General features: G+C 40.1%; 1 protein-coding gene across 7 annotated transcripts in view; it reads left to right on the top strand.

Annotated features, from left to right (window-relative positions):
- The window catches only part of ABCC4 (ATP binding cassette subfamily C member 4 (PEL blood group)), a 227,138-nt gene that overhangs the window by 120,492 nt on the left and 86,523 nt on the right, over positions 1 to 20,123 (top strand). For all 7 annotated transcript variants that reach the window (XR_012644888.1, XR_012644889.1, XM_074989214.1 and 4 more), the window contains one exon: positions 11,746 to 11,825. Coding sequence is in view for 5 of the 7 variants with exons in the window: in XM_074989214.1 (XP_074845315.1) it covers positions 11,746 to 11,825 (80 nt within the window). In the remaining 2 variants the exon portion in view is untranslated. The remainder of the gene's footprint in view (positions 1 to 11,745; positions 11,826 to 20,123) is intronic.

The raw sequence follows: 20,123 nt of genomic DNA, 5'->3' as shown, positions 1-20,123 counted from the left end.
TTGCCTGTTTAAGCTCCAAGTAGCTGATACCTCATTTAACACTATGTCAAAAGGATATCTGGTCAGGTAGCTACCATCCCTTCGTACAAGTGGAGTGTACATGTGCACTCAGGCAGAGTTAAAATGCTCTCTTGTCTTTCTCTGGCCATATCTGTTCATCTGTGCATTCTTTTACTTCTTTTAGTTTTTTTGTGGATACATATCTCCATTTGATCATCTTTGAGGCTTTATAGACTATTGTTCCAATAGCTCTTCCTTTCTTTTGTTCTTTCTTTCATTCTTTCTTTCACTCTTTCTTTCTTATCTACCTGCTTTCACATGCTGTCCTCTGGAAAATATCCTGCTTTGTAAATTCTAGCCAGGCGTGTTAGTGTGGATTTATAATGCTTTGTCATAAAGTATATATTTTTCACAATATTACCAACACCAAGCACTCAGACGTGAATCAGATCTGCAAAATCACAAGATTGTCTTGAAAATCATGAAATTTTAGAAATATCTATGGTATCCCTTTCCATCTCCTTTTTTCAGGGAACGCGAACACCTTTAGAAGTATTACCTGCACTGGAGACCTTCCACAGGGGTACCTATTGAACTGTGACACCTTGAACTAACCACCTTACCTACCTCACTAGAGCTGTGACCTGCTATGAGGAGGTTAAAAAAAAAAAAGTACCTGGCCTTGGCTGGTCTGGTGGAAGGAGACATTATTTTCTTGCCCCAAAGAACACATCAGCTAGCACAGTGCTTACAACAGATCGGAAGAGATCCAGGCTACGTCTACACTAGTCAAGAAGATCGAACCACTCAGGGGTGATCTTCCAGGTTTGATTTTGCGCACCTAGTATGGTCATGTGAAATCAACCTCTCAGGGTTTGCTGTTGACCCTGGTACTCCCATCGACTTTCTCCAGTTTAGATAACCAAGTTAGTTGAGCACAGATAAGTTGATTTTAGCTTTACAGTTGCTGTAGTTAGAATTGAGTATCTGTAATTGACTTGCTTTGCCTAGTATAGATGTAGCCCCATTCTACTCTAATCCTATGAGTGGGAGTGTCAGTGCTGCTGATTGGTGCAGGTGTCCACAAGGGGACCATGGGATATAAATACTGTCAGCCTCCTCCACACCCTCTAACCAGTGTGCCCAACAGGTTAGTGCTGTCAGCTGAGCAGCATTTTTGGTCCTCTTTTGCTCAGTGGGGCCATCAAAGCCACCACAGCCCCTTTCCTTTCTCCTGCTCAGACAAAGGTCAAATGCATTCAACAGCAAAAATCACATGCTAAGATATATTGTGTGAATTACTTCCTGAAAAGAGATCTAAAAGAGAACAAAATGAAATAAGAAATAATCTAAATACAATCAGGATTCATACAGCATCATACATTTATACCACACATGTCCTTTCATAAGTTAATGTGTTTATGGTGCACCAAAATCGAAGTGAGAGTCTAATAAATTATCTGACTGGTAAAGAGACAGCAAGTCATACATTTTACATGGCCTAGTCCAAGGTTCTGCTACAGTGGTGCTTTGTGCAAATCTGAGTAGATGAACTATTTTGTGCATTTTGAGGGAAAATAAATGTGGAATAAACCATCACAGAAAATATATTTTGGGAATAATGGCACTTCTCCACATTCTCTTGTTAGATCCTGTCTGCACTGATCCTTCCTTCCTATTTCCTTATGTCCAAATACCATTGTTTTTGTTTTATCTATGATCATAATAAGTCCATATCACTTCCCTTCCTTGTTTAGCACGTGCACCATTCTCCCTAGCTTCTCTTCATCTTCTTCAGTGTTAACTATGTCATCTGCAAACCTCAAGTTGTTTATTCACATCTCATACATCGATATCCCTTCTACCTCTTCCTTGATCCTGTCCATCACATTCTCTAGATGTGTGATGAAGATATTTGATGATATCCGTTCTCCTTGTCTTGTACCTCTACTCGTTCTAAACCAACGTCCCAACTCTCTGCACATTCTCACCGCTGCCTCTGCATTGTTGCTGATAACCTTCAACAACCATATCAGTCTGCTAGCCACTCCATATGACTCTAACACCGCCCTGTCACTTTGTGATCTATACTGTCAAATGCCTTCTGAAAGTCAACAAAGCAACTGTACGTGTTCTTTTGTCAAGCTTTTTCCATTATCAGTCTTACTGTCCATATCTGCTGTATGGTACTTCTATCTTTCCTGAATCTCGTTTGCTCATCAGCTAGATGTTCTTCTATCTGTGATCTCAGTCTCTCTGTGGCTGTGTCTACACTAGCACAAATTAGCATTACCAGTGCTTCACTAGCATGCCACCAGCTGCGGCTCTTTGAAATTGCCGCAGTTCGTTCCTGCTGATAGGAATAGGGGGATTTTGAAGTTGGTGGGGTCCTTTCAAAAAGGACCCCTGTCTGACTGAGCCACGCGCGAGCAAATTGTGGCAATTTTGAAGAGCCACGGTTGGTGTCATGCTAATGAGGCGCTGAATATGCATTTCATAGCTTTATTAGTAATCTTCGAAATGGCCATTTGTATGGCCATTTTGAAAATTTGTGCTAGTGTAGACACAGCCTGTCAGTATCATCATGAGCACCTTGCCTAGATGACTTGTTAGAGCAATTGTTCTGTAGTTCTTTCACTCTAATGCACTTCCTTTCTTGTGTATTGTCACTAGCATGGATCTTGTTCACTCCTTAGGTGCCTTCCCTTCTTTCCATGCTATATTACATAGTTGGTGTATTTCCTGAATCATATTTTCTCCACTGTATTTGATCATCTCTCTTGTGATCTTATCATTTCCAGAGCTCTTGTTCTTTCGTCGTTTCACTGCTCTTTCTACTTCCTCAATCAAAATATTTGTCTCGCTCTCCATAGGAGATATTTCTTTCAGTTCGTCAATCAGTCCCTCTGAGACACTCAGATCCAACTTTGCTTTGTACAGATCGGTGCAATATCTCATCCATCACTTCACAACCTTCTCCTTGTTCATGAGCACCTCGTCGTTCTCGTCTTTGATGGACATCTGCTTTGGCTGCCACTTCCTATTAATATTCCTAATCATTTTATACACCTCCCGGGCCTTACACTCACTGTAATACCTCTCTTATATCTTCGTACCACTCCTTTAACCATTTCGCCTTAACCTTTCTGGCAGCTTCCCTTGTCTCGTTGCATTTCATCCTGTATTGCTGTTCCACCCTGTTGGAGAAATCCCTTCTGATCTTCAATGCTCTCTTCTCATGGACCAACTTCACTGTCTCCTGTGTAATCCACTTCTTACTGATCTTTTCTTCTGGAACAGTGTGCTCAATTGCCTTTTCTATCACTGTGGCTATCCCTTCCACTCTCTTATCTAGGTCTTTCTCTGTGCCTGAATTCCTAATCTTCTCTTCGAGTACTGCTCTGTATGCATTCCCTATTTCTTCCTTGCCTAGCCTTCTTTTCTTAAACTATGTCTTGTACTTTCTATTGAGATTCATCTTGAAATTTGCAATCACTAGACTGTGGTCTGAGGCTATATCTGCTCCTTGGAAATTTCATCACTGCTGCGCTGATGTTACTCATCTTCTTATCAAAATCATACCTATCATGTTATTGGATTTCTCATCATTCCATCGCCATATCCACTTCCTACAGGCCTTTTATTGGAATCTCTTGTTGCAGATCATATCATGCTCCATAGCAAACTCTAGTGGTTTCTTGCCTTGTTTATTTCTGTATCTGTATCCAAACCTTCCCATGACTCTCCTCCAAACTACGTTATCTGTTCCAACCTCTGCATTCCAATCTCCTCCGATGATCAACTCATCTCTCTTGAGTATCTCTTTGAGCATCTTTGTCAAGTCTTTGTAGAATACTCGATGTGTTCCTCCATACTCTCTGATGTGGGTGCATATACCTGAATGATCAAGATGTTGAACGGCTTTGCTTTGAATCTCGCTACCGTCATTCTTGATCTTGCTGGTTTGTGTCCTAACAAAGCTCCTCTAGCTCTTTTGCTAAGAAGGAATCCGACTCCTGCGTCATGCTTCGTTTCATTTCCTGACCAAATGACTTTGCAACCGCACATTTCTCCTGATGCTGTCCAATGCATCTCTGCCAGTCCATATCGCATTAATATCTATCTCCTTTCAAAGCAGCTCTAACTTTCCAGTTGCCCACAGTGTTCAGATGTTCCACGTTCCAATTGATAGTATATGCATTAGTTGAAATTTTCTTTTGAAAGCCGATTTATCGACCCAAATGTGATTGCTCGATTGGTGCTGCAGACCTTGTTTATGGCAGTGTCCAAGCCAGCATCTTTTATCATTTAGTCGTACTGGCATTAGATTTCGTTCATATTGTTGTTTCACAATCAGCACATCGAAACTCATCTGACCAACCTTCCTTCTTTATCCAGGCTTGGGACTGGCATGGAACCCCTAAATGCTAAAAGTAGCACTTGAAGGTTAATGTGAAGGATACTAACGTATAACTGGTAGAAAAAAATCTTTCATTTGCTGGTGTTTAGATCATAAATGTTGATTTAGTTTGGATTCTGTTCCTTTCATCATTTAGTATGAATAGCCATTTTAAATAAATGTGTCAAATTGTCAAGTATTTTCATTGTTTGGATGAAAAGATTCGAACATCTACTCTGAAATATCAACAAAGCAAAGTGAATGTGGAGCACCTGAACACATTCTGATTCATGGAATCAGTTTACAAACTTAGTAAGAAAAGAATATCACACTATGAGGTTGGATGCCCTTTTCATGCAGAACAAAAGAGTTTCGATTCTTTCACTTCAAGTTTAGCCTAACCATTGTGTAGTAAAGGAGGTTTAATGAATCATTGTTTAACTTAGATACTGCCAAGTATTTGACAGTCAAATAGTCTCAAATGTGTACATTGCATTTTGTTGACAGACCCTTATTTAACTGTGATTAATTGGCATTCAGTAGTTATTTAATTACTTCAGAAGAAATCTAAGAACTGAGTGTGGTTTGATGAAGTTATTTAATGTAATAACATACATGGAACTGCCAGAGTGAGCACGTCTTCTGCTACAGTTTGCTACTGAAATTATGTGAAGGACTTGGAAAGTCCATAGTACCCTGAAAATAACAGGTTCTTTGGGCAGAGTCAAGTACTCTTTGCAACACTGACACTTTAAAAGATTTCTGAATTGATTTGCAGACCTTTTTTCCCTGTTACTGTAGAGTATCGTAACTATACAATGTCTATATGTTTATTTTACTTCTTTTAAAATGTTATGTGAAGAAGTTTTGATTTTTATTTGAATAATTAAAATTGCATGCAGTAGCTGAGTTTGAGGATGTTACAAGCTGAAATGTGGATGAATTCTAAGGTGGGATTTTTATGTGGACAAATTCACTACACTTATCCTGCAAATAACACCATCCAAATGATCCACAAAATCCATAACTTCTGTAAGGAACTTGGGAATGCAGAAGAGCAGCCCATAGGCTATTAAGGACCTAGGGGGTTCAGGGAAAATATTTTCTGTGGGTCAGCTTTATAGTTCTTAGATATGAGGTGCAAAACCCCTCTGAATCTGGGGAGCAGCCCTGGGCAAACTCTTGCACTGAATACTGGCAGAAAACATGTAGTGTTCTTGGGAAAAGCTGGAAAATTCTTGCAAGAATGACTAACGTTGACATCATATTTAGGATCTCTTCTCCTGTGCTGCCTGTAGTGTTGTGTATCTAAGAGATTACAAAACATATGCTCTTTAAAAGGGAGATGAAAGCTGTTTCTTCATATCTTGTGAAACTCTCTTCCATTTAAATTAGGGTATGTCTACAGTGCAATTAGACACCTATGGCAGGCTTGCGCAAGCTGACTAAGGCACCTGGGGCTTGGGCTAAGCGGATGTTCAGTAGCAGTGTAGACATTTGGACTCAGGCTGCAACTTGACCTCTGAAACCCCCCAATCTCCAGCCCGAGCCTTAATGACTACACTGCTATTGACCAGCCCTTTAGTCCAAGCCCCAGGAGCCTGATTCAGCTGAACAGGCCAGCTATGGTGTCAAAGTGCACTGTGGACATCCAGTACCCAGACTGTGGCTGTGCAGTCTTTGTCTATGCAATATCAGGATGGCAAATCCCAGGATGGGGCACTAGAGTTTGGACACTGTGTCTGGTCCCTGATGGTAGAATTTGCTTCCTTGGTGGGTCATAGCTTGAGTTTATTACTGTTCAGCTCAGTTATGCCTTCTTGTGAACAGGGTCTTCTGGGCTTGATTCTGATCTCATAGGCTACGTCTATGCTAGAAGCATCTGTTGACAGTACTGTCTGTTGACAGAGTTGTGTCAACAGAAACTCTGTTGACAGAGCACATCTATACGAGAAAAGAAGGTTGACAGAGCAATCTGCTCTGTTAACAGAGAACAGCCAGACTGCTTGGCCTTCTGTCGACAGTGCCTGACCAGAAGCTCTGAAACCAGGGGTGCCCAGTGACAGAAGTGTCTACGCTGTCCTTCTGTCAACAGACGCGTTATTCCTCAAGCTTTCGAGGGATAACACTGTCGAGACAAATGCAGAGTTCTGCCGAGACTCTGTCAACAGAATGCTTTATGCGTGTAGATGAGCCCTGAGTTATGTTGACAAAAGACCCCCTTCTGTTGACTAAACTCTCTAGTGTAGACACAGCGAAACAGTGAGTGGAGTAACACTGGGGTAAAATCAGTGTTTGTGAAAGTGGGAAGAAAGCCCATTAATTTGTTTGTTTTTACTGATCGAGGTATTTTTTTTTTATTTGTGATGCATCCAGATGCAATAGGAATGGGCCCTAGAATAACTAATTAGCAGTAGAAGAAGAAAACATTAGCTTTTGCCCTGAACTTAAGGATCACCAAAAGGAGTGTTCCTAAATAGTGAATAGATAATTAACAGCTTTGTTCATTAATTATTAAAGGTTCAAATATATTAAAATTTTGCAACTGTAGATAAACTCAAATAGCCTATTAAGGAATTGGTTGATTGAACTCCAAGATATTTAAATTATTTTCTTTTCTTAGAATGGATTGTAGAAGGCCCCATTGCCTTCAAGTCTAGTCATGTTCATATACCAACTGTTTTTCTTACTCATATTTTAGTTCTTGTCATTCTGTAGAATTACTATATTTATATTTGAATGTGGATTAGGCAGATGAAAAGAATTTTTTTCATATTTTACTGATCATCTCAGATTAATTTCTACTTTCCTACTAACTGCTGTGTCAAAACATTCTTTTAAAACATATAACAATTTTATAAGGCAATCACCAAAATTACGTTTTTGGTATTAATTAGCAACTTGATTACCCGTGAGAATTCAGTAGCAGTTTGTTTGTAATGTGAATATGGTGAGGAAATAGTCATCCCAGAGGAATCTTTCTTATGGTTCATCCTGCTTGGTTTTGTCATGGGTCTGTATGCCTCAAAGATCATTCTCTAAAAGATTATTATTTAGTCAAAATTATTATTTATTAGCCAAAATGATAATTGTTACTGTAAATGAGAATGTTCTGGAATTTGTTCTTGGCAGTCATAATGAGGATCTCTATTATGCAGTTTTTGTGTTGTATATGCTTTCTTTTATTTTCTTTAGTGCCAGATGTTGGCAACTTTTCCCATTTTTCTTTGGAAGGTGAGGGTGAGGAGGTGGGCATAGCAGAGCTTTGAAACATTTTGAAGTAGCACAAAGGAGCATCACAAACCTGTAAAAAGTGATAAAACTCTTCAACACTTCTTGATCAACTTTAACTTGTAAATTGGAATAACAGTGTGAGGCTACATCTACAGTAGAGTATTTTTTGGACAAAACTGGGGTTTTGTCGACAAAAGTGGTGGAGCATATACACACAAAAGTTGTTTTGTTGACAGAAACCATCAACAAAAAAGCCGTGTAGATGCATCAGGAGACCCTTTTGTTGACAGAGTGGATTAAAAGGTCAGTTGGCTTTTATGTGTAAACACAATCTGTCGACAGAAATTTTACTGGAACATCTCTTTTGAGAGTAACTTCTGTGGACAGATACTTCTAGTGTAGTTGTAGTCTTAGAGAAGATGGACAGCACAACTTCACATGCTGTTGATATTGAAACTTCAAAGGGTAAATTGCTTTGTGATAGTTATTTCATTGCTAATTTGTCTCAGCCCTCTATCTTTTAGGGACCCACCTACAAAAAGTACAAAGAGTTAAACTATTTTCACAACTGGATTAGAGTGACTAATGCTGCTCTAGGAATGAGTTTGGTAAAGGTATTCCAGGTTTCCTAGCATAGTTAATACTGACCTGCCCTGTACAGGTGGAAGTAACTAGTTTGAAACAGTTTGCTTTTTTGACGTAGTGCTGTATATTATGGAATTTTCTTTGAGGTATAACCAAGACTGGGATTGCCAAAGCAAAATTTAAGACAGAGATAAGATCAGGCTTCGGTGCTAAGCAGGCCATGGGGGCAGTTTGAAAAGAAGTAAACATTCTACTTTTATAAATGATCTTTTCTCTCTTGGTTCAGTGAAGGTCTCCCATAATGTGAACTTAGAGCTACCAGGAGCTGCACTGCATTACATAAATTTCATGGGCTGAGTTTCACCCTCTTGCATCAAAACTCCAGTGAGGGGACCCAAGGGTCAGAACACTTCAGGAGGTATCCCTTGCTGAAGTTTCCCCTGATCTTTCTGTTCCAATATGAAACAACTGCCAAGGCCCATTTGCAAATCTGCATATTACCCAGGATCTCTGCGTCATCATCTGCATGGAGTCCCTGTGTCTCTATGCCCCCAGCGTGGCTGCCTTCTCCCTCTACAATGACTCAGCATGAACAGGGACACTCCTGATGGTACTTGCCTCAGTATCCACCTTTAAAATGTGATTCCTCATGAGTCAAGGATATCTCAGAACAAATTAGTGCGCTAAGCTCCATTTTTATGAGTACTCTTTGCAAGGCTAAAGGGATGATTATATGTTTCTCACTTCACTCCACCCCAACCCAATGTGGGGTTTCCCAGTCCCTGTCCAACCCACACCATATTAATCCTGACACTGCGAATAGTCTTCTTGAGATACCAGGAGAGTGTGGCTAGTTCTGTAGAAGACACTGTGCTTTCCCATTTTGTGATGACATTTTCATGGAGATCTTGGGAACACTTGGGCCACACAGGCTGCATCTACACTATCAGGTTTTTTTGCAGAAAAGCCAGGCCTTTGTTGATAAAAACATGCAGAGTGTGCAGACACAAAACGCACTCTTTTGATCTGAAATCAACGAGGAAGAGTGCCTGCTTCCGAAAGAGCCTGTCAAAGAAAAGCATGTTTAGACGCTCCACGGGCCCTTCTTTTGAAAGAGCAGTTCTCATGGCACCATATTTTCTGATCCCTTTTGAAAGAGCAGGGTCTGTATGCACACTCTATCAAAAGAGCGATCTGCTTTTTTGTGTGGTTTTTGGAAGTTCTCTTTCAGAAGAACTTCTTTCAAAGAACCTTTGTAGTATAGATGCAGCCATAGTGTTTGTGATGTCACCAAATAGTGCATTTTGTGATCTCTTCAGTAAACCTAGACACGCCATTATGAAAATCTCAGTTTAATTCTGTTTTCATTTTTAATCTGCAGTTCACCTTTATCCCAAACTTCTAAACTCAACATTTTTTTCAACAGAGCATCTGCTCTTAGCCCTCCACCAAAGGAGGGTTTGGAAAGCACTAATTTTGCTAGTCCTCTGCAAATAAAAATACCTTCCTCAATTCCCTCCCCTTATTATACACCGTTCCAAAAGAGAGAAAAAAAATTCAATCCAAAATACATCAAAATAATTGTGAAAAGAAAGAAGCTTGAATGTATTCACATGTATAAACCCCTTATGAAAGGCAAGATTCTCATCCCTAGGCTAAGTGGTACCTTACTTCATAGAACCATGAGTTTGTGGAGTAAAGTACTAATCTACCTAATGGTGGCAGAATGTTTGTAATTAAAGGTCTCTTTCTAGGACTGATTTTTTTTTCACTCAAATAGAACTTAAGAAAATAGAAGAGAGTAAGTGCTTCAGTGATAGCAAAGTAAAAATGTTATTACATTTAATGCAGATCAGCATTGCCAAGATTCTCAATAAACATAAAAACAATGCTACATCCACATAAAAAATGCGATGTCAGCATGAAGCTAACTAAAATTTGATTCCAGTACCAGCTGCAACATAAATTGAAATATAGTAAAATTTCTTTACTTTTCTTCTTGTGCCGTGTAAGTTGGTTTAAACCCACAGAACTACTAAAAAGGACCATATCAGGTAGGGTAACCACATTGCCGTATGGCAAATACAGAACACCAGCCTCCAGGGATGGGGGTGGAGCTGCCATCCCGTGTCAGGGCTCATTGGTGATGGGGGCTGCTGCTCCAGGGTGAGTCGCATAGGATGGGGGCTCTGAGGCTTCCAAAGGGGAGGCACCAGGGATGAAGGGGAATGGATGATGGGGGCTCCAGAAACCCCTGCTGGGGAGGTGTTCCAGAAACTCCCAGTGGGGGTGGGGGGGCAGGGAATGAAGCAGGAGCTGCTTCCCTGAGGTGCGGGAGGCTGGGGAATGAGGCAGCCGACCCATGGAGGGGCTACTGGGCAGCAGGATCTGCCTCCCCTAAGTGTAGGGCACCAGGGAGTGAGGCATCCGCCTTGTTGTGGAGTTTGCCGGCAGTGGGGCCTGCCACCATTGGGTGCCAGGGAATGTGGCAGCTGCCCCACAGAGTTCCCCTGAAGCTGGAGCTGCTGCCACAAGGTGCAGAGCTGGGGGGAACAGGGCAGCCACCCCGTGGAGAAGCTCCCTGGCGGGAGAGGCTGCTACCCCAAGACACAGGGTGTCAGGGAACAGGAGCCCTGCAACATGTGGGACAATCTGCCTATTTTCTTAAAAAAGTCAGGATGTCTGTGAGACAGCTTAAATAAGGGACTGTCACAGTAAAACCAGGACAGATGGTCACTTTAATATTAGGCCTTATAGTAAATGCCTATACATAGGGTAAGTGTCAGTGGAACTTGCAAGGAGGGACCAGAGTAAGCCAGGTTACGACCCATTGGCTGTGGCCACACTACCCCTCCCTTTCCTAAAGCCTAATAGGAGGAAGGGGCTTTCGACATCAGGGGGTCCTTTGGAAAGACCCCCAGCTGCACAGACAGCATGCGTTCTGAAAGCGGCACTTTTGAATCATGTGCGGCTGCTATTATACTAATGACTTGCTGTATGTTTATGTTAGCTCTTCATTAGCATCTTCTGAACTGCCTCATTGACATGTCCCTTCTGAAAGGGAGAGGTATTATGGCCACAGCCATATAGATTGATATAATTAAGCATTAAAACTCGAGCCTCATAACTGCTTACTTGTTTGGATAATATTATGCATGCAGGTAAGGGCTTGCAGGATTGGGGTCTTGGATCCCAGCTAAATGACTAGTTTCAGATTGTTAGTGAACATTTGAAATGGTGGTGCCCCCACACTGAACTTTTAAACAAACATTTTATATCTGTATTAAAGCAGCAGTCATTCAAAAAACCCTTTTTAGCAAAATATATTGCACTAGCAATCTCCTTTTGTGTTCAGTTTTCAAATATTGCCTTTCATCCATAAATGTCAGCCATTCATTTCGCGCTTTTCTTAAATTGTCTGGAAAACTAATGCATATTGTGTTTTTTTAAATGTTTGGATTTTTGGTGATTTTTTTAATTGTCTTAGGGGAGAATAAACCAATTTCTTTTGAATCTTCTTTTCACAGGGAGAATCCTAAATCGTTTCTCCAAAGATATTGGCCATCTGGATGATTTGCTTCCATTGACAATTTTGGACTTCATACAGGTAATAATAGTTGCTACTGTTAGAGAATTTTACCTTGCACTTGAATTTCAAGTCCTCAATATTCAGTTGATGTACAAAACCCAGTAACTTATCTGCCAAAGCTTTAGTTGAGTGAATTTCATGGAAGTGCTTTTTTGTAAAAGAGAGGTGTGGTCAAAATTTAACATTCACATGAAAAACTATCATGAGTAATAACTGGCAGGTCGGACTGGCAGTGTAGCTTGCAATCACATCAAGATTTCAGTTCGTAGTAGCTACATGCTTTGTGAAGCGCTCCAGATTTGCCTCCAAGCAGTCTGGCAAGCATAGTACTATGTTATGAAATATGTCCACAGTAAAGAAACAATCAGTTCACATGGAAAGATAGCATAGATTAACCTAATTATCTGTGTACTTCCACAAAGAAGCAAATGCTTACCATACCATTTTGGATTAAAGTAGGTGTAGCTATTTACAAAGAAAGGATTAGTAATAACAGAGTGAAAATAATAGTCTTAACAGGAACAAGAGAAAGAATCTACTCCAAAAAGAAAAATGTCTGTAATCACAAAGGATTTTAGTGTCAATGAAAGGATTAAATTTATGGCATTATGATGATTTTGACTGGCATCCCAATTTGTCCTTTTCGTGAATAATGCCAAAGTAAAATGTTTACATAAAACAACTGTGTGTGAAGATCTTAATGGCTGTAGACCGAAAAATCAGAACTGCCAAAATCAGAGATGGAAAATATTGATGAGACAATCTGTAGGTTCATCACTCTACCTGTTGAGAAATGCTTCCTGTAGTAATATTACTTAGTGCTTTAAGTTGTTTACAGATGACATCATAGAGTTTTCACCTGTATCTTCATATTGAAATTGAATGAACTTTGGGCTGTAAAACTTAAGTTCAGCGCATTGTTAATACTTACATCTTGAAGTGTGCTGAAAAACTAATTTAGGAAATCGTTAGCTAAACATGTTTTTTAGAATACACCTGTTTTCTTGCCTAGTTATGGACTTGAGATGGAAAGGTGTTTTGCCCTGCTTTCCAAAGCTCTTCAGCTCAGCAGACCCTCTTCAGGAAAGAAGTTGGGCTTTGTTTAAAAGAGAAATGTGCTTTCAGCACCTCCATTAGAAAGTGTAAACATTTTTTACCATTTTCTGCTGTTTGTCTAACTCTTACTGTTAAGCTTTTGAATTGGCCCATTTTCCAAAGGACAGTAAACCCTTGATTTTACAGACCCCAATTTAGTGGACTTCGGGAACAACGGACATCTGCCAGCCCCCCTGTTGTTCCCCAGGTCCACTTAATTAGGGCTTGTAAAATCCTAAATCTCACCCCCCCAGCTCCACAAAAGTAAGGGGGGGCAGAGGGGGCTGGGGGAGCCTGCCTGGAGTGGGTGGGCAGTAAACCCTCATATTTAATGGACTTTCGGGTTTAACGGACACCCCTCCCCCCCAGTCCATTAAATCAAGGGTTTACTGTATGTAGGAGATTTGTCCTGTAAACAATAGGTAGACAGTCTGGTAGAATGTACGGCTACAGTTGCACTACAGCGATCTGTTGACAGAAGTCGCTGCCGGAAGAGATTTCCCAGCAAAACTTCTGTTGACAGAGTGCTGCCACACACACAAGCCAATCGGAAGAGCACTGTGCTCCGTCGACAGAGAGGTCAGACTGCCTGGCTGCTCTCTCGACAAAACAGGCATGCGGGAGCACAGCTTCTAGTGTCCTGCTGTGCTGCTGCATTCCCAGACTGCTTTTCATATTGTCCATTTGCTAGCCTCTTCTGTTGTTTCTAGTGTGCTTCTGCTCTCCCCACTATGTACTAGTCTGGGTAAATTTAGGCGGCAGACAGTGAAATGACATGACTTTGCTTCTGCTTCTAGTATCTGATTGGCTTCCCCCTCCCCGCCTCCCCTAATAAGCATGAAACTCCTCTCCCCCACAAAACCTAGTGCCTGCCCTGCCAAAGCTGATGCAGCTTCTGAGACCTCAGAGAGTAGAGAGTTTTACAGCAGGGATTCAAAAGAATATGGGGGACAAAAGGACAGTAGAATTGCTGAGAAACTGAAGAGGGGAACAGCCAATTTCTGGGGAAATGACGTTCCAGGTTGTATTCCTCAATTTAGCATTAACACATCCATGTCACTCATTTGAGACTGGGGTGAAGGGCCTGTTGTATTGTAAAGTTTCTAGACATTGAGATACAAATACATCTTTCTGACTAGTGCAGGTAATTTATGTTATATTCATCTTTCAAGTGCCTGCCACTATAGAAGGTAAATGATCACATATTACAGGAAAACGGGGACAGAGTCAGACTGATCCAGGATGAAAGAATAAAGTATTTCTTTGTAAATGTGTGCCTCTTATCCCGATTGTGAAAACTGCAGTTCGCAAGTTTCCCAGCCAAATAAATGTACTTAGCTCATCTCTTGCAAATAGGGCATTTACGTAGTTGAAAGATAGACATTTAAAGGTTGCACTGTATGTGAAAACACACAAGCTTTGGAAGGACATCTGCATGGTATGGTATTGTTTAGTGGAAAATACACTGCTTGTATGTGTCTAAAATCTTTACCGAAATTATTTAAATGATTTTTGTTGTAGACAGATTTCAGTGCTCCCCTTTCTGTTAGGCATAAGAATCTTTGCTTACTGAAATCTTATTGTAGGTTTGTTGCCTTTAGCTATTGAACTTCTGAGCATGAGAGGAAAAACATTCCTTCTCTTTTATTAAAATGTAGTGCTGCTGAATATTGCCAGTGCCTGTTAGTTAATACATCTTGAATTTAACAGCAAAGGTATGGGTATTTATCTCTAAGGAAGCAGAGATTTCTACAGAGGATAAGTGTTATCAGTTATGATAAAGATCTTTTGTCACTTGTTTTGTTTGCAGGTGTCTTTTGTAAGACTTTCTATAATCCCTTCAGGAAGAAATATTTTTTTCTTTTTAAGAACAGTATTAACTAAATATAAAAGCTCTGATCCCTACTATTGTTGTTGATTCTTTGAGAGACATTTCCCAACATTCATTGTTTAAATGGTTGTCAGGAGGAATCAAGTGAAATTTAATAAACAATGCAGTTACTGGTTCATCTTACTTTGTGTATAGAAGCTTTTCTTGTGAGGATTTGCATTGAAGAAGTGGTTCTTGTTGTGAGTTATCATAGGGTAGTTTTGAAGCTTTCCAGTCCATTACTACATTAGCAAGGATATATTTCATTTCTGAGTAAGTAAATCTATCTTGGCAGGGCTTCGATACTACAGTGATGAGTGCTGCAGAAGTACCTGTAAATAATAAAAAGAAAAGGACTAGTGTCAACAATTTCATAGTATAAAAGAATACAGCTGTTAAGAGTATACTATAAATTCTCATTGTTTTCATAGGCCCCCTAATAAGATTTACACACTGTACTATAGTCCTGATGAATGTGACTAGTTTACAGCTATACTGGATGAAAAATAATTCCTAACACAAAAAATTACATTTATTTTGTCTGTCATCAGATAAACCAGAAAAAATTGTTTATTTAAAAAAATGACTAGAAATGTTTTGGACTTATTTTAAAAAGTGACTAGAAATGTTCTGGACACTTATTAAAGATTTGTTAGAAAGAAAAATGAAATAGGAGTATAAAGAAAAACAAAAATTCTTACATAAAGTCATTGTATTGTATTTGGGTTCCAAAGCTGAGTGTGATTTTCTGAGCTGTGGATGTAAAAGCATACCCTGAGTCTGCATCTCATAGCTCAATGTATGAGGATTAAAGGGCAGGATACTGTATAAATTCTGCTTCTTTTGTAACAGATCTGCTTAACTTCAGCAGAAAGGCATTCAAAAGGGAAGATTTTGGGCTTATAGAATGAGGAAATGATTTTTTGCTTCCTATGGGTTGAACCTCGCTACTTTGGCACGCTCAGAACATGACCAGTGCCAAATGAGAGAATTTGCCAGACCACAGGAGGTCAATATTGTCTAACAGCATTACCAACACTTCCACTGCTTACTGGGCTCTTAGAAGACATTTAGGGGTAAATTAGAACTAAACAGCAGCACAGAACACTGAGAGCCAGGACTGGGGGCTGTAAACAAACTTCATGGGACCTTGGGAAACTTGGCCATAGTCATGTTAAATGGTCGTCCAGCTAACTAAAATCATGCTGGATTATGGATGTTACTGGACAAGAGGGTGCTGGATTAGAGAGGTTCAGCTTGGACTTTGTAGATCTTTAAGAGCATATAAGAAAGATCATGTTAGCTCAATAACTGTTGAAATAATTAAATCAAAAAAGCAGCCCAGTAGCACTTTAAAAACTAACAAAATAATTTATTAGGTGATGAGCTTTCATGGGACAGACCCACTTCTTCAGATCATATCCATACCAGAACAGACTCAATATTTAAGGCACAGGGAACCAAAAGTAGTAATGAAGGTTGACAAATCAGAAAGACATCCTTCATTACTATTTTTGGTTCTCTGCGTCTTAAATATTGAGTCTGTTCTGGTATGGATATGATCTGAAGAAGTGGGTCTGTCCCATGAAAGCTCATCACCTAATAAATTATTTTGTTAGTCTTTAAAGTACTACTGGACTGCTTTTTTGTTTTGATAGTATATAGACTAGCACAGCTCTCTCTAGCTGCGTCTACACGTGCACGCTACTTCGAAGTAGCGGCACCAACTTCGAAATAGCGCCCGTCGCGTCTACACGCGTCGGGCACTATTTCGAAGTTAACTTCGACATTAGGCGGCGAGACGTCGAAGTCGCTAACCTCATGAGGAGATAGGAATAGCGCCCTACTTCGACGTTCAACGTCGAAGTAGGGACCGTGTAGACGATCCGCGTCCCGCAACGTCGAAATTGCTGGGTCCTCCATGGCGGCCATCAGCTGGGGGGTTGAGAGATGCTCTCTCTCCAGCCCCTGCGGGGCTCTATGGTCACCGTGGGCAGCAGCCCTTAGCCCAGGGCTTCTGGCTGCTTCTGCGGCAGCTGGGGATCTATGCTGCAGGCACAGGGTCTGCAACCAGTTGTCAGCTCTGTGTATCTTGTGTTGTTTAGTGCAACTGTGTCTGGGAGGGGCCCTTTAAGGGAGCGGCTTGCTGTTGAGTCCGCCCTGTGACCCTGTCTGCAGCTGTGCCTGGCATCCCTATTTCGATGTGTGCTACTTTGACGTGTAGACGTTCCTTCGCTGCGCCTATTTCGATGTTGGGCTGAGCAACGTCGAAGTTGAACATCGACGTTGCTGGCCCTGGAGGACGTGTAGACGTTATTCATCGAAATAGACTATTTCGATGTTGGCTGCACGTGTAGACGTAGCCTCTCTGTTACTGTTGAGATAATTCCTTCCTTCATTTTATAAACAACAATTAGAATGATTAGTGTTACACTGATATCAAATTGATCTGTATGTGCAGACAGCGGGTAAGCTATTTTACTTACCTGAGTTTCTATGGCTGGGTCTACACTCACCATGGAAGATCGAACACTTACATTTGATCTTCTGGGATACTGTTTCACGTATGCATGAAGCGGCACATTCTGGGGTCAATGTCGAACCCAGAACTCCGTGTGAGCTGGAAGGATTAAGAAATGCTGAGGGAAGGAGCACTCCCATCAGCATTCTTCAGTGCAGACAGGTATGAATATTGATGTCTGCAAAATCGATTTTTGGTACGCAATTGGCGTACCTAAAATTGCGTCGTAGCCATCACTATTCAAGGTAAGTGTAGACCCAGCCTTTGAACTGTATATTTACAATATCTTTCAAAGCTCACAAAAGTAAATGGGAATTTTGTCATTGACTTCAGTAGGCTCAGGCATCTTGTGTTCAAGGCCCATGTCCTACAAATAGGTGCACTGTTGTGGGTCTTCATGCTTCTGATGGACTCTGTAGGCATATGTTTCCATGCCAGTTCATCCCTTTGAAAATTAGTGCTGTATTTATTAAAATTCATAACTGGACATTTACATTTATTGCTGTGTTTGTTATATTCCTAGCTGATTTTTGGAAAGCTAATGACTTAAGCTAATACATGGCTGGAAATAACTTGAAAAGGAAAATGAAAGCAACAGTGTTTGATTGACATTACCCCATATATTTTGTCGATCAGTACCCTTACAACTTTTACCCTCATTCTTCCTGTCCCTTTCTTTCCTCCTGTTGTTAATATTTATTTGGGAAAGCTTGTTTTCAATTAAGTTGTAAGCTCTTCAGGGCAAGGACCATGGATAAAATGTTGAAAAAGTACATTGATGTCTTAGGTAACTTAGACTTATTGACTTTCAATTGGTTTTGATTACCTAAAATCAGTAGGGTACAGTCAATAGGATTTAGACACCTAAAGTTCTAGGGTGCATCTACACTGTAAGTACAGTATAGGGTTCTTAACTCAAGTTAGCTAACAAATTAAAATAGCAGTGTGGACCTGAAAACTCTACTATGATCTTGAGCTTGAAGCTCAAAGTAAAGCCTGTAGGGGAGCCTGGGATTGTACTCGAGTGCTAACCTGATTAAAAGCTGGATTGTGATGTCTAGTGTCCTGTAAATCCTCAGTTATATGCTTGATAGCCACAGAAATCTGCATCCATAGTTCAGCAGACATGAATGCAGATGTGGATACAGATTTGGCATCTAGAACCCAGAAAATCTGCAGTTATCTGCTTTATATCTGCGGAAATCCTCATACATGGATGTGGATACAGCTATCTGTGGATCATTATTTGGATACTAATTTTGTAACTGCACAGGGCTCTGCGGTGTGTTCACTACTATTTTATTTTGAGTTAGCTAACACTTTTTTTTTTGCATTGAAAGGAAGAAATCGTGTTAGATGCACCTGAATATTTTACTCTATACCTGCTTGTATGTTTGACTTTATCTGTCAAAATGAGACTTTTGTCCTAACTGGGGTCTAAAGGTGCTACCAGAATATACATACTAGTGACAAATAGCCTTCCTTTAAAAATTGAACAAATTTAAACAAATGAGCTTAAGGGAGTTGAGCCCTCAATTCCTTTAGGCTGTTTTGAAATTTTTTTTTAAATTCACTTAGGCTGTGTCTACACTACAAAAATAACTTTGAAGTTGCTTACTTCGAAGTAGAGTGTTTACACACACCTTGCTTTGAAGTTAAACTTCAAAGTAGGGCACTACTCCATTCCTGGGAATGGAGTAAGGACTTTGAAGTAAGGAAAAAATGTGTGTAGGCTCTCTGCTGGCTACTTCAATTTATTGTTTAACTTTGACGTTCACTTGGAAGTTAGTTCCTAGTATAGATGCACCCTTATTTTCTTAATCAAAATTTCCTGACTCTGCCTCTAGCATGGCGGGCAGGACAAATTTCCATCCATGTTGTGTTCATTGATGGATGGAGCCTTATCATTTAAATAAACTGTGCATAAAATACCATATCTACATCTAACTTAACATAACAAATATGTGTATTGTTTTTTGAATTGGAGAAAGAATTCCATGGTGAAGTATTATAGCACTCATAATTTAATAGGAAATATAAGGTATAAAACCTCTTATGTTAAATAACATTTTTGAGCACAATAATCCATATTTTCAAAAATGGCTGCCAGTTTGAGGCCTTAATTTTTGCATGCCCAGCTTGAGATGTTTTAGAGGCTTATTCACAGAGGTGCAGAGAACCAACATCTCATTAAATTCAAGAGGTCTTATGGATACTTAGCGTCTTTCAAAATCAGCCTTTTACATGTCCCAAGTTGGGCTCCCAAAATTAATAGCCATTAGAAAATGTTGGTCTTTATGCTCATCACCATACTGTTCAGTTGATTCTTCCATTTCCAATAAAGTCACCATTTCGTGCTCTTTTTCTTTTTACGTTCCCTTCTTCTACAATAGCCACTAGTTGGTGTTTAAAATCCGCATAATATAGATGTCAGTGTGCTGCCCTTTTGATAACAAAATGCAAATCCTCCAGGATTTCATTATTTATTTCTAAATAAATGAATTGCTGGTTTAATTTCTAGTATAGTTAAAGAAGATAATTTAAAAGAAGTATCTCCCACTCATTTTGGTTTTATCCTGTGCTGGATTTTAAAAACTCAAGATTTGTTTTGTTTCTGGGGAACATTGTGAACATGTGAACTATCAGCAGCTGCCCTTGGTAAAGGGCAGTGATTTATTGAGGAAAACTGAATTGCAAAACCCTTTTCCTCCCCAAAATCAACAGCTTGACTGAGCTTAAATAACTGACTTTTCATATCCTTTCAGCACATACAAAGACCTAATCTTGAGACTACTTGAGCCACCAATGTAGGCTTTGGCTAAGACCACCG

This window comes from Carettochelys insculpta, chromosome 1 (genome assembly GCF_033958435.1).
Source record: "Carettochelys insculpta isolate YL-2023 chromosome 1, ASM3395843v1, whole genome shotgun sequence".
In the NCBI taxonomy this organism is placed as follows: Eukaryota; Metazoa; Chordata; order Testudines; family Carettochelyidae; genus Carettochelys; species Carettochelys insculpta.
The sequence above is the reverse complement of the archived record's forward strand: the minus strand, read 5'-3'. Positions and strand labels throughout refer to the sequence as shown.